The sequence below is a fragment of the Lepidochelys kempii genome, chromosome 1 (genome assembly GCF_965140285.1).
Source record: "Lepidochelys kempii isolate rLepKem1 chromosome 1, rLepKem1.hap1, whole genome shotgun sequence".
NCBI lineage: Eukaryota > Metazoa > Chordata > Testudines > Cheloniidae > Lepidochelys > Lepidochelys kempii.
The window spans coordinates 334,246,412-334,273,094 of NC_136380.1; the positions used below are offsets into that span (position 1 = coordinate 334,246,412).

The 26,683-nt window shown below is 40.7% G+C and overlaps 1 protein-coding gene across 1 annotated transcript in view; it reads right to left on the reverse strand.

Annotated features, from left to right (window-relative positions):
• Nucleotides 1-26,683, reverse strand: part of SEMA3E (semaphorin 3E) — a 212,635-nt gene that overhangs the window by 83,699 nt on the left and 102,253 nt on the right. Inside the window, exons 2-3 of the mRNA XM_073331893.1 lie at nt 13,434-13,594; nt 8,313-8,372 (exon numbers count right to left, since the gene is read on the reverse strand). Coding sequence (XP_073187994.1) covers nt 8,313-8,372; nt 13,434-13,594 — 221 coding nt within the window. The remainder of the gene's footprint in view (nt 1-8,312; nt 8,373-13,433; nt 13,595-26,683) is intronic.

Sequence of the window (26,683 nt, forward strand, 5' to 3'; positions counted from 1 at the left end):
GTATACTTAATCCTTCCTATGCGCAGGGAGGATGGATTACAAGAGCTCTTCAAGTTCCTTCCAGCCCTGCATTTGTATGGTTCTATAGCTCTTATCACTGCAATACTTGAGCACAAATCACAAGCATTAATGAATACCTGTGAGATAGGGTATCCCCTTCTTACAGACAGAGAAACAAGGAGATTAAGTGATTTGCCCAATGTTACACGATGAATCTGCAACCCCCATGGAATAGAATCCAGCTCTGCTCATTCCCAGGGTCCTAACGACGAACCCATCCTTCCTTCCTCTAATATATATGGTCCAAAATGTATACTTATTTACATCTGTGTAATTCCAATCATTTTATTGACTTTTGTGGAGTTACTCTGTATTTATATTGGTGTAGCAGAGACCAGAATCTGGCTCAGGATATATGGTAGATGGGCCAGAGGGAAATGTCAGATCCAGCAAATTAGAAAAATAAACTTCGGTATATATACTTCTAAGTAAACCTATTAAACCATATTTGTTATGTTCTTGTGAAAGGGTGTTTAGAGATATCACACACACAAACACATTATATAGTCTGTCTTCAGAGAAGGTTATCTTTAACATGCCCACTAGATCTATTAACAGATCTGTAGATGTTTTACTCATTTTACTCAACTGTATTAAGGAGCTGGAGTCACTGTTACAGAATATATTTCTTACCTCTGACTAATGTCTGACTGATAAAAATGCAGAGGGGAACTAAACACCCTCTATCACAGGCCAGCCAAGTCCACAGTTGCCAACTTTCACACGGTAAATAAGCACCCGACTTTCACAGTAAGCCAAAAATCAAGCTATTTCCTTTTCAAAGCAAGGCTAAAACAAGCCAATCCCTAAGAACCCCAACACTCTATGTGACTAGATCCCCCCCGGCGTGCAGTCTGGGACTGTGGTGGACCCGCTGTGCACCCCTGACTCTCTCCCCCCTATGCCCCTTGTTGCCCCCCTTACCCCTGCTTGCCAGGAGCCAATCAAAAAAAGAAGCAACAGGCTACGAGCCAAACAAGCAATAAGCCAAAAACTAGCCAACAAGCAACTCACAAGCCAATTAAGCCAAAAACAAGCCCAATTTCTGCATTTGGCATGTCTGCAGCGGACACAGGATTTAAAGCAATAGAGTTTTATTTTGGTTTAAGCCAAATCAGTAAAGCCTAGCCCAAGTTTAAGGTTGTGCACATGTTGTCAAGAACAAGGTTTCCCAATTCTATTGTCCTATTTAGTTTCTTACAAGCTGTCTGCAATAGTGTTTATGACTACAATACTTAAAGTTTTACTGCTACAAGATGAACTTATAACCTCTTAAGAGCTTGTAAAAGGGGCCTGTAGTGTCACAGAGTAAGAGGTGGTGAAGAAAAGTGTGGAATACCTAAATACTGAGATGGCTATTAAAACTTTTTACACATCTTATCATGTATAATATGCTTTGTTCAGAGCAAAGTGGGAAAGGCGGCAGCAAAGACAAAAAACAGAGGCAGTGAAAGGTAAGGGGCCTAAGAATGTGTCACATCCACCCTGACTGAATTGGCCTTGTCAACACTGGTTCTCCACTTGTAAGGTAGGTAACTCCTTTCTCTTCATGTGTCGGTATATTTATGCCTGCATCTGTAATTTTCACTTCATGCATCTGAAGAAGTGGGTTTTTTTACCCACGAAAGCTTATGCCCAAATAAATCTGTTAGTCTTTATGGTGCCACCGGACTCCTCATTGTTTTTGTAAATTTCTAGCCCTCATGGTTGCAAAGAAGAGCTGGAAAACAGAAACACTAAAGACTCAGACACCACAGTCAAAGAAAAAGACCCATAATTTACTTAAAAAAAATCTTATGGAGTTTGAAGTCAATCCCATAATTTTGGAGGGGCGTGACTCCTGGTTTTTGACTGTTTGGAGTTGGCAATACTGATGATTGAGCATTTCATAATCAATCATGGATTCCCGTGAGAAAAAACACTGCAGTGTTCCACGGTAATGGCCTCAGGGATTGTAATAATATTATTGTAAACTTCAAGGGGTTTGAACTATTATAGCAGAAGAACATTGTATATTTCTATAAGAGAATGAGTATTTAACTTCCCTAGAAACTTGTAAGACTGCGGCTGGGGACAAAACATCATAAACTGTAAAAGCACTGTGAGCAAAGGGAAATGAGGCTTTGATTGTAATACCATCCTCTCCTGAGAGGGAATAATAGATAAACCTCAAGTGCTTCAACAATCAGACTCAGTTAGATAAATTCCACAAGTCTGGGTAATATTGAAATAATATTGAATATTATTAATAATAAATATTGGGTAATATTGAAAAATATTGAATAATCTTGATTCTGTCCAGTCAGAAGACACTTAACATTAAATCTGTCCAAATCTGAAGACACTTAACACTAAAAAGGTTGCAGAGCAGTTTTTAAACTAAGATATGGGGGAAAGCCGATTGCTGCAGAGGCGCACGTGGATCGGACAAAGACTTCTCTTAGAGGAGAGTCAACTGATAGAGATTCTCTAGGTTTTAGTCAGGAGGAGAGGATGAAAGAGGATAAGGTATGGGCCAGATCAGATGAGAAACATTCAGATAAAGAATCTGACACATCAGAAAAGGGCAGACAAATAAACAGTGACAAGTTTTTTAAGTGCTTGTACACAAATACTAGATGTCTAAATAATAAGATGGGTGAACTAGAGTGCCTCGTGTTAAAGGAGGATATTGATATAATAGGCGTCATAGAAACCTGGTGGAGTGAGGACAATCAATGGGACACAATCATTCCGGGGTACAAAATATATCGGAAGGACAGAACAGGTTGGGGTGGGGGGAAGAGAGGGGAAGTGGCACTATATGTGAAAGAAAATGTAGAATCAAATGAAATAAAAATCTTAAATGAATCCACATGTTCCATAGAATATGTATGGATAGTAATTCCATGCTCTAATAAGAATATAAGAGTCGGGATCTATTATCTCAGTGGTAGCTTATGACAGAACAAGGAGTAATGGTCTCAAGTTGCAGTGGGGGAGGTTTAGGTTGGATATTAGGAAAACCTTTTTCACTAGCAAGGTGGTGAAACACTGGAATGCGTTACCTAGGGAGGTGGTGGAATCTCCTTCCTTAGATATTTTTAAGGTCAGGCTTGACAAAGTCCTGGCTGGGATGACTTAGTTGGGGATTGGTCCTGCTTTGAGCAGGGGGTTGGACTAGATGATCTCCTGAGGTCCCTTCCAACCCTGATATTCTATGATTCTATGATTCTATCCACCACCTGACCAGGACAGTGATAGTGATGATGAAATGCTAAGGGAGATTAGAGAGGTTATCAAAATAAAATACTCAATAATAGTGGGGGATTTCAATTATCCCCATATTGGCTGGGTACATGTCACCTCAGGACAAAATGCAGAGACAAAGTTTCTCGATACTTCAAATGACTGCTTCTTGGAGCAGCTGGAACAGGAACCCACAAGGGGAGAGGCAACTCTTGATCTAGTCCTGAGTGGAGGGCAGGATCTGGTCCAAGAGGTAACTATAACAGGACTGCTTGGAAATAGTGACCATAATATAATAACATTTAACATTCCTGTGGTGGGAAGAACACCTCAACAGCCCAACACTATGGCATTTAATTTCAGAAAGGAGAACTATGCAAAAATGAGGAGATTAGTTAAACATAAATTAAAAGGTACAGTGACTAGAGTGAAATCCCTGCAAGCTGCATGGACACTTTTCAAAGACACCATAACAGAGGCTCAACTTAAATGTATGCCCCAAATTAAAAAAACACAGTAAAAGAACTAAGAAAGAGCCACTGTGGCTTAACAACCATGTAAAAGAAGCAGCGAGAGATAAAAAAGCATCTTTTAAAAAGTGGAAGTCAAATCCTAGTGAGGTAAATAGAAAGGAGCATAAACACTGCCAAATTAAATGTAAAAATGTAATAAGAAAAGCCAAAAAGGAGTTTGAAGAACAGCTAGCCAAAAACTCGAAAAGGTAATAACAAAATGTTTTTAAGTACATCAGAAGCAGGAAGCCTGCTGAACAACAGGTGGGACCCCTGGACGATCGAGATACAAAAGTACCACTTAAAAACAATGAAGTCATCTCAGAGAAACTAAATGAATTCTTTGCTTTAGTCTTCATGGCTGAGGATGTTTAGGAGATTCCCAAATCTGAGCCGTCTTTTGTAGGTGACAAATCTGAGGAATTGTCACAGATTCAAATATCACTAGAGGAGGTATTGGAATTAATTGAGAAACTTAACACTAACAAGTCACCGGACCAGATGGCATTCACCCAAGAGCAAAGAAACAAAAGTAAAGAATAGAATTGTCAGACACATAGAAGAGCATAAATTGTTGCATAAAAGTCAACATGGTTTCTATAAAGGGAGATCGTGTCTTACTAATCTTTTAGAGAAAAAAGAAAAGGAGTACTTGTGGCACCTTAGAGACTAACCAATTTATTTGAGCATAAGCTTTCGTGAGCTTATGTTAGTCTCTAAGGTGTCACAAGTACTCCTTTTCTTTTTGCGAATACAGACTAACATGGCTGTTACTCTGTAATCTAATAGTTTTCTGAGGGGGTCAACAAGCATGTGGACAAGGGGGATCCAGTGGACATAGTGTACTTAGATTTCCAGAAAGCCTTTGACAAGATCCCTCACCAAAGGCTCTTACATAAATTAAGTTGTCATGGGATAAGAGGGAAGATCCTTTCATGGATTGAGAACTGGTTAAAAGACAGGGAACAAAGCGTAGGAATAAATGGTAATTTTTCAGAATGGAGAGGGGTAACTAGTGGTGTTCCCCAAGGGTCAGTCCTAGGACCAATCATATTCAACTTATTCATAAATGATCTGGAGAAAGGGGTAAACAGTGAGGTGGCAAAGTTTGCAGACAATTCTAAACTGCTCAAGATAGTTAAGACCAAAGCAGACTGTGAAGAACTTCAAAAAGACCTCACAAAACTAAGTGATTGAGCAACAAAATTGCAAATGAAATTTAATGTGGATCAATGTAAAGTAATGCACATTGGAAAAAATAACCCCAATTATACATACAATATGATGGGGGCTAATTTAGCCACAGCTAATCAGGAGAAAGATCTTGGAGTCATCGTGGATAGTTCTCTGAAGACTTCCACGCAGTGTGCAGCGGCAGTCAAAAAAGCAAACGGGTTGTTAGGAATCATTAAAAAAGGGATAGAGAATAAGACGGAGAATATCTTATTGCCCTTATATAAATCCATGGTACGCCCACATCTTGAATACTGCGTACAGATGTGGTCCCCTCATCTCAAAAAAGATCTACTGGCATTAGAAAAGGTTCAGAAAAGGGCAACTAAAATTATTAGGGGATTGGAATGGGTCCCATATGAGGAAAGATTAAAGAGGGTAGGACTTTTCAGCTTGGAAAAGAGGAGACTAAGGGGGGATATGATCGAGGTATATAAAATCATGAGTGGTGTAGAGAAAGTGAATAAGGAAAAGTTATTTACTTGTTCCCATAATATAAGAACTAGGGGACACCAAATGAAATTAATGGGTAGCAGGTTTAAAACAAATAAAAGGAAGTTCTTCTTCACTCAGCGCACAGTCAAACTGTGGAACTCCTTGCCTGAGGAGGTTGTGAAGGCTAGAACTATACGGTTTAAAAGAGAACTGGATAAATTCATGGAGGTTAAGTCCATTAATGGTTATTAGCCAGGGTGGGTAAGGAATGGTGTCCTTAGCCTCTGTTTGTCAGAGGGTGGAGATGGATGGCAGGAGAGAGATCACTAGATCATTACCTGTTAAGTTCACTCCCTGTGGGGCACCTGGTATTGGCCACTGTCGGCAGATAGGATCCTGGGCTGTATGGACCTTTGGTCTGACCCAGTATGGCCATTCTTATGTTCTTATGACAATATGCCTTATCCTATGATTTCACGGTACATGCTGCTTCTTATTGGGAAGAAATCACCACAAGAAAGGTCCTTCTCATGTTTTTCCCCTTCCCCTTCTGCTTCCAGATTGATTTCAAAAGCACAAAAACATGAAAATAAGAATGGCCACACTGGATCAGACTAAAGGTCCATCCAGGCCAGTATCCCATCCTCCGACAGTGGCCAATGCCAGGTGCTCCAGAAAGAATGAACAGAACAGGTAATCATCAAGAGATCCATTCCCTGTCGCCCATTCCCAGCTTCCAGCAAACAGAGGCTAGGGACACCATCCCTGCCCATTCTAGCTAATAGCCATTGATGGACCTATTCTCCATGAACTTATCTAGTTCTTTTTTGAACCATGTTATAGTCTTGGCCTTCACAACACCCTCTGGCAAGGATTTCCACAAGTTGACTGTGCGTTGTGTGAAAAAATACTTCCTTCTGTTTGTTTTAAACCTGCTGCCTATTAATTTCATTTGGTGACCCCTAGTTTTTGTGTTATGAGAAGGAGTAAATAACACTTCCTTATTTATTTTCTCCACACCAGTCATGACTTTATAGACCTCTATCATATCACCCCTTAGTCGTCTTTTTTTCCAAGTTGAAAAGTCCCAGACATTAATCTATCTATCTATCTATCTATCTATCTATCTATCTATCTATCTATCTATCTATCTATCTATATCCTCATAATCAAATGAACATAGGATATAGAACTGGAGGAGATATCCTGGGTCATCAAGTCCAGTCTCCTGCTATTGCAGGTACCCTCAGTGAAATGAGGGCTGAAAAAAGTTTACTGAACATTTAAGCCACTTCAGCAAGGTTCACTTCAGCTTCAGGTGTGTAAGGAGTGAGGTAGCTTGGTTGTTAATTTCTCAAAACTGGTGCTCCCATGCCCCCCAGGTGGATGAGTAGTATGTTTTTCATGCTAGTGTTGACCATTGATGTTTACAGCTTCCTAGGTGTCACCGACAATATTTGTTGTGGCTGTGTTTGCGCTTGACTGTTTGCTGTATTTTCACACTTCAAAAGTATCTCTGGCCTTTTGAAATCCTCTCGTCCAGTGTTAGCTACCTCAGTGGCGAGTGCATTCATTAGGTTCTGACAATGAACTTGATGCTGTACAAAAATATACATCATTTATGCCCCTAAGAATTTTCAGTCTCTGATGCCAAATGGGAGCTCTGCATAGGTGTGAGCCCCGACATCCTTGCACTGCTCCCTAGTAAAGTCCCACAGGCTTTGTGTGGGGATAGCAGACCACAGGGGTGGATGTAACTTACGGTGTATTTTATATATTACTATTAATTTAACTTGCTTCTTGTGGGTATGCTGTAATAAGTAGTCTTTAGGAAAGATTAGAATCAAGAGAGGCTGCAGCGTGGTGAATCAAGATACAATGATATTCCATGCACATAGCAATATGGACAAAGGCAGGGAGATAGGCATGGAAGAAGAAAAATCAATCGGGTGTCTAGACTGGCATTACTGGCAATCAACAGTGGATGAAGAGGGAAGATGTGATAGGAGACAAGGCCATTATTCAAGCCAGTGCAGAACTTGAAGGGAAGGCTAGAGGTGATATGTTCAGAATGACAGAGGAGATGAGGGAGATAATTTTAGCAGTCACATTGTGGAGGGGGTGGCGATGGCTAAGTTAGTATCAGAGAGGCCTAAAGTTAAGAGGTTGTAGTATTTAAAATAGATCTTAATAAGGAATCAGATGAGAGTTTCAGCATGTGGGTCAGAAAGTAAGGAATGGATTGCTGTGGTGGGAAAATAGCGAGATTTGGTTGAAATGGATTTGTGGGGATAAGAAAGTTCTGATTTCCTCAATCTTCCTTATTAAATGAGATCTTTCATGAGAAAAAGAAGAAACAGAACTATTAATGTCCGCTAGAAAATGGCTTTCACTCTGATGCCAATCTTATTACATCTCATGAACTAAGCAGTGCCAGGCCTGTCCATTACCAGGTGTGAAACCTCCAAAGAAAACCCATGTGTGCTGGTAGCAGCCAGTGTGTTCACTGCTCAGTTACTGCTTAGTCTTGAAAGCAATTAAACCAGTGACTTAATGTGCTAACAATAGTCATGCTAGGTTTCAGAGTAGCAGCCGTGTTAGTCTGTATCTGCAAAAAGAAAAGGAGGACTTGTGGCACCTTAGAGACTAACAAATTTATTTGAGCATAAGCTTTCATGAGCTACAGCTCACTTCAATGGATCTGAGCTGTAAATCTACACAGCAACATTCAGAATTGGATCAGGATTTTGAACACTCGAAAATTAAAGGATGCTTTGATCCAAGTTACTGGTTCAACCCCATCTGTAACTAAAAGGTAATTAATTTGCAATTAATTATACTTACAGCATCTCTTCCTTTAATTGTGCATTCTTCTGCCTGCTGGGGTGTACTGGGCCAATGTATCTGAAATAACACAAGATCATTCAAGTGTGGATATAAAAGTGTATAATTCACAGCCAATCCAGCTTTTCCTCTTTGGATTGGGTTGAAGAGTCATCACTTTCAATGTACAGTTTTTGTTGCTACACTCTATACAGTAATATTTTATAATGTTTTGTAATAGTCCGATTTTCAGAAGTTATTAAGCTAAATATTCCAATTTTTGCCAAAAGATTTCTGACTATACAAGTTAACTATACAGGTGTATAAGGAGGCATTTAATTTCTCCTGCATTACAGCTGGCAGTCTTCTCCATCAGATAGTGGAGGAAACTCAATATACGTTCTCTGATTTGAAGGGAAATCCATGCACCAAAGCATTTTGTACTAATTCAGTACAACTGTGCCCACTTAATATCCAAAGACTTTAAACACTTTTCCATTGAACACTAATTTGAAAATCACTTGTTTCCTGCTCTAAACATCACTTAGGATAGAATTCAGCTCCCACTGAGGTAAATGAGAATTTAGCTATTAACCTCACTGAAGGCAGGATCAGCCGCTTAGTGTCAATTATTGCAAGGAAGGCCAAATGTCACAAGTGGCTTTTCAGTTAACCTATGCTATAGAATTTTGTTTCATTCCACTTTGTATGGATGAAAAATATGTGAAACAATGACCTGGGTAGACTAGCCTGATGATTTCACTTCCTAGCACTTTAAGAACTGGAAACAAAAATGTCTCCACTTCGGGTGATACCATTTTCAGATCAACGAAAATAAGATTTCTGCTTGGAAATTCACAGGTAACATTTTAAAAAAAAACAGTGGGAAGTGACTGTTGACATTAAGGTTTGTCAGTATTCCACTCACAGATTATTATTTTATCTGCTAATAGTGAGATGAAAAGATAGGAAAAGGCTACTTTAAAAATATACTTTTCAAAGGAATAAGCACTTGGAATGGTAAGATTGCACTGATACCCAGGCTATACTCACACCTGGTTTAACTCCACATAAAGCAACCACTCTGAGCAAATTCAGGCAGAGGAAATATTTTAATCAGAGATGGAACCATGCCTAGTATCTCAGAACAACTCCCTCACTTCTTCCAAAGTCTAGGTCAGTTTGGGGAAGTGTTATGATCTACAGATTCATTTAGTTTAAGGTCAGAAGATCATATAGTCTGATCTCCTGTATATCACAAGCCAATTAAGTTTCACCCAGTTACCTCTGTATTGAACCCAATAACTGGTGTTTGTCTAAAACATACCTTCCAGAAAGGCAACCAGTCATTAAACCTTGATTTGAAGACTTCAAGAGATGGAAACTCCACCACAGTAATACAAATAATACATTACACCACACAGGCCTCCTCTCCTAAGATTTGTTAGAAAATGATAGGCCTTGTGGGCTTTGTCTCAGACCCCAAATATGTGCAGAGCTGGATGCAAAAAGTGGTATCAAGGGGAATAAGAAATCCCGGGACAGTGAGGGTCATACGAGGGAGGCCTCACAAGGTATACAGAAGCATCTGAACATTTGTACGGTTTTGTGAACTAGTCCTGTGAACCTATTGACATGCACCTTCCACTTCTCAGATCACTGCTTCTCTTCCCCCTGTCCCCCCCATCACTCCCCAACCTCTGCAGAATACCACGGCATTCTCCAGACAAGGTCCAGAACACTACAGTATCACCACTGGAAGCTGTAGTGTTCAGAATTATTTCTGTAGAATACACTAACAATTTTAACATTTTTTTATAAATGACAAAAAACAGCTCTGTGTTACCTGTAGGTAGAACTCACTCCTGAAACTAGGGCCTCTTTATGCTAGGTGTTGTACATACCCATAAAAAGAGAAACACCTGGTCCAGTGAGTTTACAATCCAAATAGGTAAGACAGTCACAGGTAAGAGAAAGGAAGTATCATTATCCCCATTTCATAGATGGAGAACTGAGGCACAGAGAGATTAAATGACTTGCCTAAGGTCACATGGGAAGTCTACAGCCTGCTGCAGTTGAACCAAGGTCTCCTAAAGAGACCTCCTGAGAGCTTGTTGTTGGTTTTAATTGTATTGATTCTTAAAATGATGTAAAAGGTGCCCAAGACAATAAATGAAGATGTTTTTAATGTGGTTAGAAACAGAAATACATTCATACGTGGTCACTGACAGATACAAATGTACTCTACACTGCAGGCTTTTATTTGAAATTTGGTGGTGTGAGGAAATCAAACTCTGGGAAACAGAATAGATGTCTTTAAAATGTAGGCTCCACAGAATGCACACCCCAAATTCTCCACCAATTAAATTATTTTAGATTTGCTGGATTATTTTGGCAGTCAATAAACAAAAAAATTACTTTACATCCACCCAGTACTTTATTGCTTTTCTCAGAGGAGCTCCTTATGGACTCATCATAGCTGAATATTCTAAGGAATTCTTGGCTTGTTTTCTGACAGAGGGGATACATCTGTGATGCAAAGGGGTTTTGTTTTGTTTTGTTTTTCTAGATAATCCACAAGTCTCATGGATCTGTAGATTTAAGGCCAGAGGTAATAAAAACTCTCTTCATATTCCATGGTATAACACTACATGGGGAACACAACAACAAAATTCTTTCACAGTTTTTTAAGGATATCAAAGACAAAAGGAGATTTATGAAATGTGGTCCAGAGTCACTAGCTTTAAAACATTTCCCTGCTGCTTCTGGAAACTTGTCCCTGTTACAAGAGATAGGACTGAAATAGATAAATTTGCCTTTCCTCTTTTTTTTTTCTCTTCATAGTATCAGTTTGGAATGCTAATTATACTCTCTTTGGTTTATAACTATGTCTTAGATTACTTCAATGAGTGTTTGCAACATGAAAGAAAAGTTCAATGGCTAATTAATATGCCTTAATTACAGCTTGATGAGGTCCTTAGGTAGAAATGCATGGACCGGATCACTCAAACTTCACTCTAAATTTCTAATGTGAAAAAGTCTGATGAAGTTCCTTTCACCTACATCTTTGCTGATAAAATTGTTGGACCTAGCAGCAGTCAAAGTCTCTCTACTCTGCCCTCTCGACTTTGGAGTGAATATCATAGAATCATAGAATATCAGGGATGGAAGGGACCTCAGGAGGTCATCTAGTCCAACCCCCTGCTCAAAGCAGAACCAATCCCCAATTAAATCATCCTAGCCAGGGCTTTGTCAAGCCTGACCTTAAAAACTTCTAAGGAAGGAGATTCTACCACCTCCCTAGGTAACGCATTCCAGTGTTTCACCACCCTCCTAGTGAAAAAGTTTTTCCTAATATCCAACCTAAACCTCCCCCACTGCAACTTGAGACCATTACTCCTTGTTCTGTCATCAGCTACCACTGAGAACAGTCTAGAGCCATCCTCTTTGGAACCCCCTTTCAGGTAGTTGAAAGCAGCTATCAAATCCCCCCTCATTCTTCTCTTCTGCAGACTAAACAATCCCAGTTCCCTCAGCCTCTCCCCATAAGTCATGTGTTCCAGACCCCTAATCATTTTTGTTGCCTTTCGCTGGACTCTCTCCAATTTATCCACATCCTTCTTGTAGTGTGGGGCCCAAAACTGGACACAGTACTCCAGATGAGGCCTCACCAATGTCGAACAGAGGGGGACGATCACGTCCCTCTATCTGCTCGCTATGCCCCTACTTATACAATATCTGCAATGCACTCTAGGATAACCGACAGGAAAAGCCAAAGAGCTCATGAAAGTTGAATTCTGAGGAGCCGAGCCCAGTGAGGTCATGTTTCCAAATATGTTCAGTCAGGCTGAACATTTATTCCCGGTTCTGATTTTTCGCATATCATTAAAAACAAATTGCCACTAATCTGATATACCGTGTGCACAGGCCTCCAGACAAAGGGTGGAGTTTCAGAGTAAATGGCTAAACTTTCTTTTAATGTCACTGGAATGAGAGCCCGAAGAGTGTGTCCAGATGGGACAAGATGGTTAAGATGGTTGGACAGAAGCACAAAATGTTCTATGCTGTCATTGTTTCTTATGCTGATTTACTCTTAATTGAAAGATTGGTTATTTTATAGAAACAGACACTTCTTAAATGTTTTAGTATCCCTGGACGCTACTCTCATTACAGGATATGAGCAATTTCTACCAAATGCAAGGGCAGTTAACGCCCATCTTACAGTGGAAGAGTAAGGTCCTGTGTGTATTACTGTGCTTTGTGGAGTCCTAGCATTTAATTTCCTACATAGCCGAGTTAATACACTTGTCTCCTGAGTATTTGCATCAGCTGCTCATTGTCTAAGGGTTGGTACACAATGGAAATCAGTTAAAGATATTTTTCTAATGGTGTTGTATTTATTTATTTTGAAGTGAATTTGATGCTGTTGAAAGGGGCCAGATTTTAAAATCCTTTATCCACAGAGCAGCCAAGTGCAGTGTGGACTGTGGACCTGTCCTTACACTGCTCTGTCAATGTGCTTCCAATCTGAGCCTCAGCGGACAGAAAGGAGTTCAGTCTCCATCCCCATTCATTGGAGGCCTCTCCACTTAGACTGCCACTTAGACTATAAGCAATGTTTTTGTAACGTGCAAACCTTTCCAGTAGAAACCACCAAGTCTTCTCCCATAAACCACTGAACAGGCTACAAATGATACTAACTTTCAGCCACTGCTCACCTGGATTGGCTTTGAGCCAGTGACTTAAAGGGACACAGTCAACTTGAAATCTAGGCCCCTTCCAATTTGTGTATTTCTGTGGTTTTTGAAATGCTTTCCCTTCCCCCCATTGCTGTGGGAAAGACTACATGAGGGAAACAGTTAACTCAACTGTAAACAAAATGCTGTCGAATGCACAAAATAAACAAGCTGAAATAGTGTGAGAAATATTTATTTCCACCAATCTCTTGCAGGTCAAGTGATCGTGGGTATTAATTTAGTTTAAAAACAAATAAGAGAAATTTCAATTTTAACTTGGTGTCCCTTTAAATGTGAAAACATCCACTATCCCATTTCCAGTCACCTGAGCCATCCAAGGCCCCCAGCCCTGGGAAGTTATTCTCATGCAGAATCACATGCCATGCACTATTTTATGTTTCCGCACCTCTCTGTAGTTCTCGCTGACTCGGTCCAAGCTGAGAGAATACACAAGATCCCTTCCTCCCACAAACAGTCGCTCTTGATATTCATCCAGCAGCATTGTGTGAAGACCAAGGTATCCAGATGGGCTATGAAAGACTGATGTCCTGTTTAAATCCCAGAGCTCTGAAATACAACCAGTTGGCATGATCAATACCCAACAACTTAGTTTCACGACTTCGTTTTCATGTTTTTCCAGGGAAAGAGGTAAAAGGTTTTGGGGACATTAAGATATTCTGAATCTTAAAAACGCCTAGTAAGAAAGAGACACAGAACACTTGGGAACTATTTTCAAAACTGTCCAAATGTCCTGGAGATCTGAAAGTGGATTTGTACATTGTAATCTTTGTGCTCAATCTACCATGTGACAGAAAAAAAAATGTTTCCTCTTTAGCATTTTAGAAAAGGGAATCAACTCTTTAAAACATTAACTGCAAATGAGAAAAGGGGGATGAATCAATAGAAAGTCATTTGCCAGAAATTCAGACTCTGGTGGATAAATTATCCCAGCCTTCACTTCCCCCCACCAAGCTGCATGTCTGTTAAGCCCTCAATGATAAGTAAGTATATTCTTAGTCAGTTCACAATAACATTGCTTCCTTTCATCCCTTTCATGTTTTTTTTCTACTGAAGGCCCAACTCAGCTCCCATTGAATTCAATGTAAATTTTGCCACTGAAATCAATGAGAGTAGCAGACATCCTGTACCCTATATGTCCACAATTTCAAAGGCAACTATGGATTTTGGGTAGCTGCCACATGGTGAGTTGACCTTTCAGGAGGGCTGGGGCTAACCTACTCCCTCTCCCAGGCTCATGCTCCCTCTCTCCTGCTGAAGGGAATAAGTCCTGGGGTCAGATGATAGAAGATTGGTGATTCACGGTACGTATAAATTGCACAAAATAAAAATATCAAAAAACCCACCCATGGCCATGAGTCCCAGAGCCCAGGTCAACTGACTCGAGGCTCAAGGGTCACAGGCTATGAGGTTAAAAATAGCAGGGTAGACATTCCCACTTGGGCTACAGCCAGGGCTCTGAAACCCAGTGAAGGGAGAGGGTTTCAGATCCCAGGTTCCAGCCCAAGCAGGAACATCACGGCTATTTTTAGCCCCATAGCATGAACCTGAGTCAGTTGACTCAGGCTCTGAGACTTTCTGCTGCAGGGCTTTTTGTTTGCCTGTTCTTTCAGTATAGACGTACCTTCAGTACCAGGTCTGCTGGGTTAAAGAGCAGCCTGAATTCAGGGAGAGAAGGGAGCAGAGAGGCCCTCCTTAGATCCCAGGTAGATGGCCTGGGGAGTGTAATCCTGCAAGGAGCACACCAGGAAGGCTGAAAGCCAGACTGCTTGAGGAAAGGCTCAGCAAAAGGGAGCAGAGAGACCTGTTTTAATGCCTAGAAAGAGGGCCTTGGAATTGACACCTTTAGAGAGCAGATCAGGCTCTTGTTGGGGAAAGGGACCTGTTTATAGGTGAAAATTGTGCTGAATTGGTTTATTCTGAAGAAGTAAAACTCAAGCCTGAAAAAAGGGACTAAAATACTGATGTTGGACAGTCTCATGTGGAGAATTAAGCTACAGTAAACAAAAGCCACATTACTTCTGAATGAGAGCATCCACATGGGGGTGAACATACTTTAACTTAGGTGCATTAACTTAACATCTTTAGTTAATTCGTTGTAACTTTCCTGAATGTCCCTGTGTAGAAGAGCCTTTTTATCACGGCTAGTGTTATATTATGATTAGAAGTGGGATATTTTGGTGGTGAAATGTCGGAAACCCTGTGCTGCATTGTACCTGATCTGCTCTCTAAAGGTGGACAGAAAATTTCTCTCTCCAAATGAAATCTCTCAGAAACATTCAATCTATATATAAGTCTGTATTTATATAAGAAACGGGATCAAACCAGAACTGCAAATACAATTTTTGTCTCAAACAACCACTTCCTGCTTTTCCTTTTCAGTGATAAAAACCCTATATATTCTTTTTTTGACTCAGCCTTGGGGTGAGAGAAATGGAATTTTAACGTTCTGGTTATACACTGGTCAGAAGAAGATCCAGAGATATCTTTGTAACACTCTCCTGGTTTACCTGCACCTTGTCCTGGGAGCAAAATTCTCATAACAGAGACATTATTTCACTTGACAGATATGCCTCTTGGTTAGGTCTGCACAAGAAATCAGAGTGGACTGGTTTTCAAATGTGAGCGACAAAATAGGATGAGCTATCTACATTTGGGCATTTAAATTGACAGACTGGTACATAAAACTCAGTCATGCCAGGTGCATCCTCATCTCCCATTGAGATGTTGAGAGAGTTTAGCATCTTTCAAGATCAGGCTGGGGAAGAGGGAAATATATGCACCTCCTATACAACTAATCTGGACGTCTAATTACGAGAGGTTTGTCCTATATGTCCTATAGACATCCATATTTAAAAATTGGTAGCCATGGGCCAAATTCATCCCTGGTGTAACTTTATTGACTTGAACAGCACTAGGAAAATTTGTCCCCTGTGTCTAAATGTGTTTATAGTGGACATCCAGAAGACACATATGCTCCTCCAGGTCCCATTCTCACTGATTAAAACAGCCATAAAACAATAATGGACTCCAAAAAGCAAAAGGTGAGAGTGCAAAAACTTTGTGAAACAAGCTAGAGGAAACCGGTGTGAAGTCAATAGGGACTGCATGCATGTAAATGATGGCAAAAATTTCATCCATAACCTTGCAATGTAGATGGACCATAGACTAGGTAACAGTCAATTAGCTGAGCTTCCCATTTAGTGGCTGGACCTGCTCTATATGAAAATTCAATCAGGCTCCTTGTGTTGTATATGGAGAAGCTACTACGTACCATGTGAGCTAAAGAGGAGCTTCCCCCCTTGATAAGCCAGTATAGATGACAGAGCTAAAAGGCTTTTTTCCATGAACCTACACCTCACATGGATCTATAGACATTTAAAAGATACTCCATTTGGAGAGGAAGGACTATTTCAGGAGGCTGTATTGTTTAGTGTTTAGCACAGAGGACTGGAAATAAAGCCAGTTAGCTTCCATTCCCATCCTTAGGCAAGTCACAACCTCAATGTGTCTCAGTTTAACTATCTGTAAGATTAGTAGAATGCAACTTAGTTATTTCAAGGAGTGTAATTAGCTCATTGAAATCTTTAGATAAAAAGTATCATATAAATGCAAAGCATCATTACTGCAGGAACAATATTTCTCTGCTTCCTCTGGGCACACAAAGAAATGGTTGTTTCAATATTTACACATTCCTAAATTGACTCTGTCAGTTCACTTACCAACAAAAGGCTTAGAGCAACTATGGGCTCGTAGACTATATTTCATAAAAGAACTACAGTATCTGAAATTGAACAAAGCTTGCCAGTTCCGTGCTCACTGTTTTCCATGCCCATTCAATTCTGCAGGTCTGTCCTCTGCCTTCCAGACACAAATTGGCAGATAGTCAAGGCAATCTCACTTGCCAAGTTCTTTCTTATAACAAACACACTTTTTATGAACTGATTCCGATTATTCTCCCTTCTATGTGAGGATAATGATAAACGATGAGATGTGTTGGGCCTCCAGCAGCTCTCTTCTTTCGTGGACAGGACACTGTTGGCTATTTGCAGAGCCATACCAGGCTGTATTCACTATGGCTAATTTCTGCTCTGTTTTAATGCTCATTTCCCAAATAGTGTCTATCCTTCCAAACTTCCAAGGATTGTGCTAGAGCAAATATTTCTCCTACTAGAAGAATGAACTTGGGAACTGTTTGATTTTGACATCTCCAGTTTTTAAATTAAAACACTTTTTTTTTCTTTCAGCAAAATATGCTTGGTGTTCTAAATACAAAAAGCTTCTTAAAGGTGGTGATTTTTGAGTGCATAGCCAAAGCATGCTGCCCCCTAGACTAATCATTTACCCTGATACCCAACCCTCAAAACCCAATCCCCTGGTGCAGACCTCTATATAGGCTTCTGTTGTTAACCATAAATACTGATTGTTCCTTGTTCCAGTTTGTACTTTGTTAAGGAGGGTGACAGAGCTACAGAAGCACACGGCTTTGTGTAGCATTACATCACAACCACACAAGTCTATCGCTCACCTCTTTTGCCTTCTCAAAAAAATCTTCGGTTCCCTCTTTACATTTTTTGCAGAAATACAATCTTACCTCCCACATTACTTAATTCTGCCGCACATTCTTCCAGTGAAGATGCCTTCCAGATGTGGGACATTGACAAATGATTCTGACATGCTGAACAAGCTGAGTATGCAAGGTGAACCTCTTAGGCCTGCTTCATAACAAGAGGCAGCACTTAGGGTTGCCATGTGTCTCAAACAATAATGTAATAGATTCTCTAATGTAATCTATGATGTCCATGTAATGTGAGCAGACAATCTGAATGACATTTTATTTCTTTAACTATCAGTTTAGCTGTGGATTACAAATATTACAGCTAGCCAGCTTTGGCAAGAACCTGGCAAAACACAAAGGAGTATGAATTAATTCAGATTTTTGCTACAGGTGAATTCCAAAATTTGCTCACTCCTCTTGCCAAAACGAGATGTATGAAAAGGAGAGAAACCAAGACAGAGAGATAGAGAAAGATCCTGAGAGACTTGTAACACAATGATTACCGGATGAATCAAAAAGTCCTTCTGGATAAGACTCATTAGACAACCTTAAAATTTGAGGACAACCACCTACTAGTGGTTTTAAGAAAAAAGTTCAGCCAGTCCTCAAGTCTATAAAAGTCAGTTAGTTTCTCTGGACATGCCATTCTTTCTGATTGGATGGTAACAGTAAAATCAGCCTTCATCCTCAACCCATCAGTACTTTAGAGCAGATGATTATACACAGGAACCACAACTAGTAATCCATCACCAAAATAAAAATATCATCTTACAAGTGCTTGGATCAGTCTGACAAGGTTGGGACCCTTAACTGGCAATATTCCATATAAAATTGATAACAGGAGGCACAGTTCTTTCTCCCTGGGAAACAAGGAATCTTGGCCACTGAACATGAGCTAGTACATTAGTAATGTCATTCTGCCTCCCTGACCTACCCATAATCTTCAAAGCAATCCTGCTTTTAAACACTGCAGATGAACACTTGAAGCTGCATCTCAATGATATTTATTGGGCTCGGAATAGCTGTACTGTTGCCTAAATAGCATATCAAACGGGGAAAAGATCCTTCATTTCTTACCCACTAACCTCTACGCTTTCACCTCAACCAGAGTTGAATCAGAATGAATCACACCAAAAAAAGAGATAACTTATGAAGTCGCAGATAATGGTAATGCTGAAAGTTACCACGTGTTTTTCCATACACAAAAATAATCTGTACACTTTTTAGTCTGCAATACTTAAATTTTCAGTTAATGTGCAAAATAGAAGTAAAAGTCATTGTGAGAGAGTGCAGTGTGGAACTCTGCTATAGTATGCAGCCACTTTAACCCACAATATGGCAGTCAGGCAGACTCCTCAGAAATTGGATAGAGCAATAAACAGAAAGCAACATCCTAATAGCTGCAAGAAACATCCTCTTCAGTTATACTCCATAACTGGGATAATATAAGCTCACTTGCATAGCATCAAGGATTTAACTCTTCCTATTTATGAATGCTAAACAGGAATTAATAATCAGCTAATATGCACAATGGGGAAGATATTTCACCTTTCAGCTACCTTTTATAAACACGGGGGTGTGTGGGTGTGCATGTGTGTGAAAGCCTGGCCCCACTGAAGTCAGTGTGTTTTTTGCCTATGATTTCCATGGAGCTAGGATTTCCCCTAGATCTGTTATGACCAATACAGCTAAGGACAGTAACAAACTAAGGGACTTGAGTCAGTAGTGGACATTCACAATTTGTCACTCTTCCCGGTTATCACAGCGCTACAATATTCAAATGTCCTAGCAGAAAAAGGTACTACATTGGTTGCCTCATCAGATACTTCTAAACCTACAGTCCTAATGTAGACTAAAAGGAGGCCCATGACTCAATCTCTTCTTTTTAACAGCAGATGATCCTGGCTAAGAAGCTCCATTTGGAGAATACATTTGTCTTAGTCAAAAGGGATAGATCATTGATGTCCATGGATGATTCTTCCCAGGGAGGAATCAACTTTCTTCTAGATACTTCTTTGGAATTTGTGGATTTGAACATGAAGCCTGCAGTCAGAGTACAGCAAACATCAGAGGGAAAAATAAATCCCACAAACACAACTCAAATACAGACCTTCCCTTATCTGTAAAAACCACATTTCATAAAAATCTCTGAAATTAAATAAGGTGATTATTGTACTTTTAGATGGTCTAAGTGCTTTACGGAGCACAGAACTTTCTCCTTATCTTTTTACAATATTGGACAAGATTATTACTGGTGTGATCCTATTCATGTAACAGATTGCTGGGTACAGTTTGGGTTTTTCCCCTTCCTAATTTGGTTTGGTTGCAAATATTCAATAGAAATAGAAATCAAACTTTTAAAAACATGAGATGCATTTACATAGTTAAGCTTGTTAGATTGTGCTCTGATCTCATTAAGTAGCTGTTCGTGCTTAAAATTAATCTTTCACTTTTTTCTCTGTCTTCTATTTAGTTTATCTTTCTTAGTGATTGTAGTTCATATTCAGCAGATGGCACTGTAACTGATCTATTTTTATGTCTTATGCAATGGAAATATAAAACATTATAAACCTGCCAAGATATATAGTATGGATACTACATCCACTCCTATAGAAACCAAAGTGTACGCTCATGTAGAATTCTGGAGTAAAGTTCCCTTTCATAGCTTTCCATAGTGAAGCTATAGCTCCCATTAAAATTAACAATATAAAACCGTTAAATGGGCTGTAAACATAGAGATTTTAAAATTTAATCAAATGAATATATGCCAGTCCAATAAAATATTCTCTAGTCGTCAATTTTATTTCATTCTTTTTGAAGAGAAATTCAGTGTTGATATTTTGCTACGAAACATCAACTCACTGTAATGATGGAAACTTAATTTTAAAAAGGGGGTGAGGGGTTCTTTTCAAACTAGTGGAAAACATTTTCAGTATCTGATTTTTCAATGGATTATAATGAAACTGAAGTAATGCATGTTTTAAACAAGTGACAGTATAACACATTTGGGATAAATTTTTGACATGCACCCATGTTCCTCCTCACTTTATTAATGATTAAAGTTAGTTTGTCTTGTGTGACCATACTGATGTTTTAGAATGATAGAACAGTATGCTGGAAAAAAGATCAAATATGCTCTCTTTCAATGCACTTAATGGAAGGCATTGGTCTGATTCTGATCGCCTTGGTTCTGGTGCAAATCAGGAGTAATTACACTGAAGTAAACTGAGTTACACTGGTGCAGAACTGGTGTAAATGGGGCTAGAGCCACACTGTGATCTTAACAAAAAATAAGGAAAACAAGGCACGAAGGTATGTTTTGTCAGACTATTCGTACAACATGCAAATCACATTGTTCCAATTTGATACTGTCAGTGAAAGGTTTGTGAAAGAGCAAAAATTTGGAAATTGGGTAACTGAGTAGGTGGATAGATACAGCTGGTGAAAAGATGTAATATGAAACAAAAATATAGTCATCATGGGGAAAATTGTGGCCCACAGAATTAAGAGTTTTGCCATTGGTTTCAGTGGGACTAGAATTTCCCCTCCGCTTACCCCCCGATCTTGGTAATTTAAGAGAAATGACAACCGTGTATATAGTAACAAGATAAACCACCATTATATATGCAACTGGTTGGGCATAGGGCCAAATCCTTAGCTAGTGCAAATGTACAAGTCCATTGAGCTCACCAGCTCTTAAGCTTTCCCTATAGCTTTATATTTCATTGTACAGAGCAGTGGTTCTCAAGTAGGGTTGCCAACTTTCTACTCACATAAAACTGAACACTGTTGCCCCACCCCTCCTCTGAGGCCCCGCCAATGCCCTGCCCCTTCTCTGAGGCCCTGCCCCCACTCACTCCATTCCCCACTTCCTTTGCTGGTTGCTCCCCCCACCCTCACTCACTGGCTCATTTTCACCAGGCTGGCTCAGGGAGCTGGAGTACATGAGGGAGTGAGGGTGAGGGCTCCGGCTGGGGATGCGGGCTCTGGGGTGGGGCCAGAAATTAGGAGTTCAGAGTGTGGGAGGGGGCTCCAGGCTGAGGCAGTGGGTTGGGATGTGAGAGGGGGTGAGGGCTCTGGCTGCGGGTGCGGGCTCTGGGGTGGGACCAGGGATGAGGGATTTGGGGTGCAGGGCAGGGCTCCGGGCTGGGACTGAGAGGTTTGGAGGGTGGGAGGGGGATCAGGGCTGGAGCAGTGGCTTGGGGGGCTGGAGCAGGGCGTTTGGGCACTGGAGGAGGGTCTCATGGGTGCAGGCTCTGGGCGGCGCTTACCTCAAGCAGCTCCTGGAAGCAGCAACATGTTCCCTGTGCAGCTCCTATGTGGAGGTGCAGCCAGGAGGCTCTGTGTGCTGCCCCGTCTGCAGACGCCGTCCCTGCAGCTCCCCTTGGCAGTGGTTCCCGGCCAATGGAAGCTGCGGGGGCAGCGCTTAGGGTGGGGGCAGCGTGCGGAGCCCTCTTCTGCTCCTACGTGTAGGAGCCAGAGGGGGGACATGCCAGCTGCTTCCTGGGAGCCTGAACACCGCTGCCAACCACACAGTCAATCGCCTGGTCAGTGGTGCTGACCGGAGCCTCCAGGATCCCTTTTTAACGAGGTGTTCTGGTCGAAAACTGGACACCTGGTCACCCTATTCTCAACCAGGGGTCGGGGGCCCCCTTGGGGGGGCCACGAGCAGGTTTCTGGAGGTCCGCCAAGCAGGGCTGGCATTAGATTTGCTGGGGCCCAGAGCAGAAAGTTGAAGCCCCACCACATGGGGCTGAAACCCAGAGCCCTGAGACCCACCACCCAGGGCTGAAGCCAAAACCTAAGCAACTTACCTTTGTGGGGCCCTGGGAAATTGCCCTGCTTGCTACTCCCTAATGCCGGCTCTGGCTTTTATATGCAGAGAAGCAGTTATTGTGGCACAGGTGGGCCGTGGAGTTTTAATAGTATGTTGGGGGGGGGGGAGCTCAGAAAGAAAAAGGTTGAGACCCCCTGGTCCAGAGTTCATTGCTTATTTGTGGTTGAGCTAAAATCCTCTGCTCAGCAGCCAGCCTGAGGATCTAGGCTGGATACTTTTGAACTATCCAGGAATCCTCATCCCCAGGCTGCAAAGAAGGAGATAAATCTCGCTGCAACTGCTATTGCACCTCTCATCGCACGCGCTCAGCTGCCCCACACGCTCCCTGCACACCAGTGTGCAGAGTCCCCGCACTGCTGGCCTCTATGCCACAAAGCTGTGTGCACCCGTTGTGCAATCGCCTCAAATGCTGCTGCACTGTGACTCAGGGATTCCTTGTTTGTAGACTGTGATCTCTTTGGGGCATCCGCCTGTCTTCCTACATGCCAGAGAAGTGCCTAGCAGGCTTTTGGATGCTGTTTCTGACCTTGCTTTTATTGGTATTAAACCACTGTAACTTGCAATTAACTTCTCCCTTAGGGCTTGATCCAAAGCCCAAGGGGAGTCTTTCCATTGACTTCAGCGGGTTTTGGAATTGACCCATGAATCAATGCAGAGGGGAGAGGAATCAGACCAACTATAAATAAGAATAGTAATAGCATCTTATTTTTTTCCTGTGACTCCTGTGTTTTTAAAGAGCAATTTTTTTCCCAGAACATGCTTGTAATGAATTGGCATTCACAGCCAGCATCGGGTTGCCCAGCCAGCTTTACTTGTTTGTTGTTGGAGTTTTCAAATCAAGCTTCCTGCAGCGATTCCACGCTTATTTCCAATTAGCTGGCTGTTTCCTGTGCAGTAACAGATTGTTAGCCCACAACATCTTGCTCCGTTTTTGGACTCATTTCAGTGCTGGACAGTAAATGCTGGCAAGCGATAAAACCAAGGCTCCATAACCACAACATCTGCACTGATCATCCAAGACTCCAAAGATTTTGTTGAGCTGCAAAATGTGCCTCTTCCCACAAAACATGCACCAACATCCCTCAGTGTTTGTCATCAATAACCGTGGAATGAAATATAAGAGTATTGCAGGAGAATGTGGACCAGAGTCTTAACTGGTGTAAATCTGCATACAGACATTTACCCTACACCAGCAGAGATCCTGGTCCATGGTATCTGAATCTTGGTCCCGGCTCCAGCAGTTCTTATGTGAGCAATCCTTAACTTCAATGGGACTGCTGGCTTGGGCATGGTATACTCACATGAGATTGAGAATTTTGAAGTTGGTCTCCTATTAAGCAGGGCTGCAGGGTTTTTGGGGGCCTGGAGAAAAATCTGAAATTGAGATCACTCCCCACCCTTCCAAAAGGAATCCCGCCAAGGGGAGGCTGGGCAGATGAGTTTGGTGAGTGAGCCTGTACTTCACCCACCCCACAGAAGTAGTTCATCTGCTATCCCATGGCACTGGGCCCTGCTCCGAGCAATGCTACCTGGTGTGTGGGGTTGCAGTACCACTCAGGTTTGGCCTGGTCACCCCTCTGTCATGGAGGAGGGGCCACCAAACCAAACCAAACCTGAGTGGCACTGTGACCCCGCGTGCCAGGTTAAAGCTTGATTTGAGTGCCCTCTCAAACAGTGGCCAAGGGCAAACAGTCCCTCCCTCACCTCCTTTCTCCTTACTCAGGACAATTCCACACTGACTTCAGTATTTAATGATACTTACTTCTTTTGTAAAGCACTTTCAGATGGATGGATGATATATAATATATAAGATCTAGGTATTTATTTATTTATTTGTAGTAGTAATAGTAGGATTTTTCCAGAGCAAAAAGTGCAAAATAGGGAGTTTCATACCATTAGTTCCTCCATGGTTATTCCTAAAAAGAGTTTCAATACAAACATAAAAGTGAAAATATTCATATTTTATTGTTACACCCTGGTGGAGTACAACCTGAAATAGTCCTGGAGAACATTATCTAACTGTCCTATCAAAGCAAAGCCAATGTTTTTATTTATAAATATTATATGGCACTGTTTCTACTGAGCGAATCTACTAAAAATAAGTTAAAATGTCTTAAATTATATTTAATTTCTTAACAGTTTAACAGTTGAAAGAGAAGATTTATAAATCTCTGTGTTTTAGAAGGTACACATGGTTCAAATAAGTACAGCACTTTTCTGATCAAACACAGACAGATCGACCTCTTGAAGTCTTGATTTATTAAGGTGTACCACTCACTACATGCTTATTACCAACCCAGCACTGGTAGAATTCTTCCTATGGAGAAATCCAGTGTTTTGACAGGAAGAGAATCCGGTGCTTTCATTTAAAATAAAGATGCCAAATAAGTTAGCGTTTTAGGCTATTCAAAATGACTGTTAAATTGAATTTCCTTTGAAAGGATGGATAAAAATAATCTATCTCAAGTGATTTTCATGGGGCATACACTCTTGAACAGGATGGCATGTGATTGACAGCATAAGCAAGGATATCTGGAACCATCAACATGATAAAAAACAGAAGGAAAGAGAAAAGAGGCATTGTAGGGAAAGCAAAAAAAGAGGGAAAACTGAGAAGTAAAGAAATAAAAGATGAAAGGAAATTTTCAGCTTAGCTTCTCTGCCAAATCAATTACTCACAGCAGATGCAGTCTGATATAATATTCCATAGGTGAGTTAAAAAAATCCTTCTACACCACAGACCCCAGAGTAAGTCTGAGTGCTCATAAGGCTGAGCACAATATCTGTAAATATAAGGTAAATAAATGGCAGCATGTGCAACCAATATTTTGTTGCCCCTGGAATCTGCTCTTCCTAATACAACAAAATAACTGTGTCCGAATGCTCCGGTTTAGAGTAACATGAAATAGGCCAGAACCTCAGCTGCTGCAAATAATTGACTTCAATGGAGCTACACTGATTTTTACCAACTGCGGTTTGGCCCCACGTTTTCATCCCTTTGGCTACCCTTTCTGGCTTGATCCTGCTTTCCTGACACACCCAGAACTCCTATGCCTTTTAATAGGAAATCTAGGTGCCTAAGAAATACATAAATCAAGGCTTGTTTGTTAGGTCCAATTTAATCAGATAGTTTTCCATGTTAAATAAAGCCAGATGAAGGTGTTTACATCATGCACTATTTTTAAGGAAGAATCTATATTAAGGTACATTTAAATACAGGCTAAAGATATATTCCTATATAGGACAAGTGTTTGTAATCATGAAGCTCTTTTTTTAAGCCATCATAAGAAAAGTATTATATAGCAAAAACCTTCTTTAAGAAACCATTTCTTGTCTGATTTGTTTTCCCAGATTTTCCCCATATATACATAATTATCTGCAAAGTATTAGGAAAGTTAAATATTTTCAGAGAGAGAAAAAAAAAAACCTTTTTGTGAATAACTAGGGACAACTTTGAAGCCTTTCAAAATGTCGATAATGCTACGCAAATATTAGCAGTCAAGTGAATGGAGACATTTAAAATACTTCTGCCATTTGACTTGGACTCTGCAGATCTTGACAATGTTAATGTTAGCTAAAGTAACTGGAGAAGGTATGTCAACATTAGGCAGCTATTACTGGTCATATAACAATTGTGAATTATATAAAGCACTGCACAGGTACCCTAAGCCTTCACAGATGATTACACACATTTTTATTCACACATTTTCTATTCCTCTGTTTCTGGTATGCACGGAAAAATAGGGAACAAAGGCTACAATATGTTCAAAGTATGCCTCGCCATGCTTTAGTTGCTGAAGAGTCAAATACAATTAAAAACAGTTTGGGCTCCCTTACAATTTTTAAGAGTTCATCCCGAAGCTGGGCTTCCACTCCTAGCTTGCAGTGTAATCATCATAATAAATTTGGGGTCAGATTTTTCTAAAACATCTAAGAGATTTAATACAAGTCCCATTGCATTTCAATGGAATTTGTGTTCCTAAATCCCTTAAATGCTTTTGAACTCACCCCTGCCCCAAAACCAATACAATGAAAGGCCCTCTAGTCTGCACAGAAACATGTAATCTAAATTACAAGTACATGTTTGTTTGCCCTCATCCCACCTGATAGTAACCATAAAGAAAGAAAGAGAAACACAGTTTAAGAATTACCCTGTCCTGTTTAATTTCACAGTCTGTGTATAAACACTGTGCACTTTCAGTGTTCCTTCAATACATCCCTCTTTATTGTATCTGTATACAAA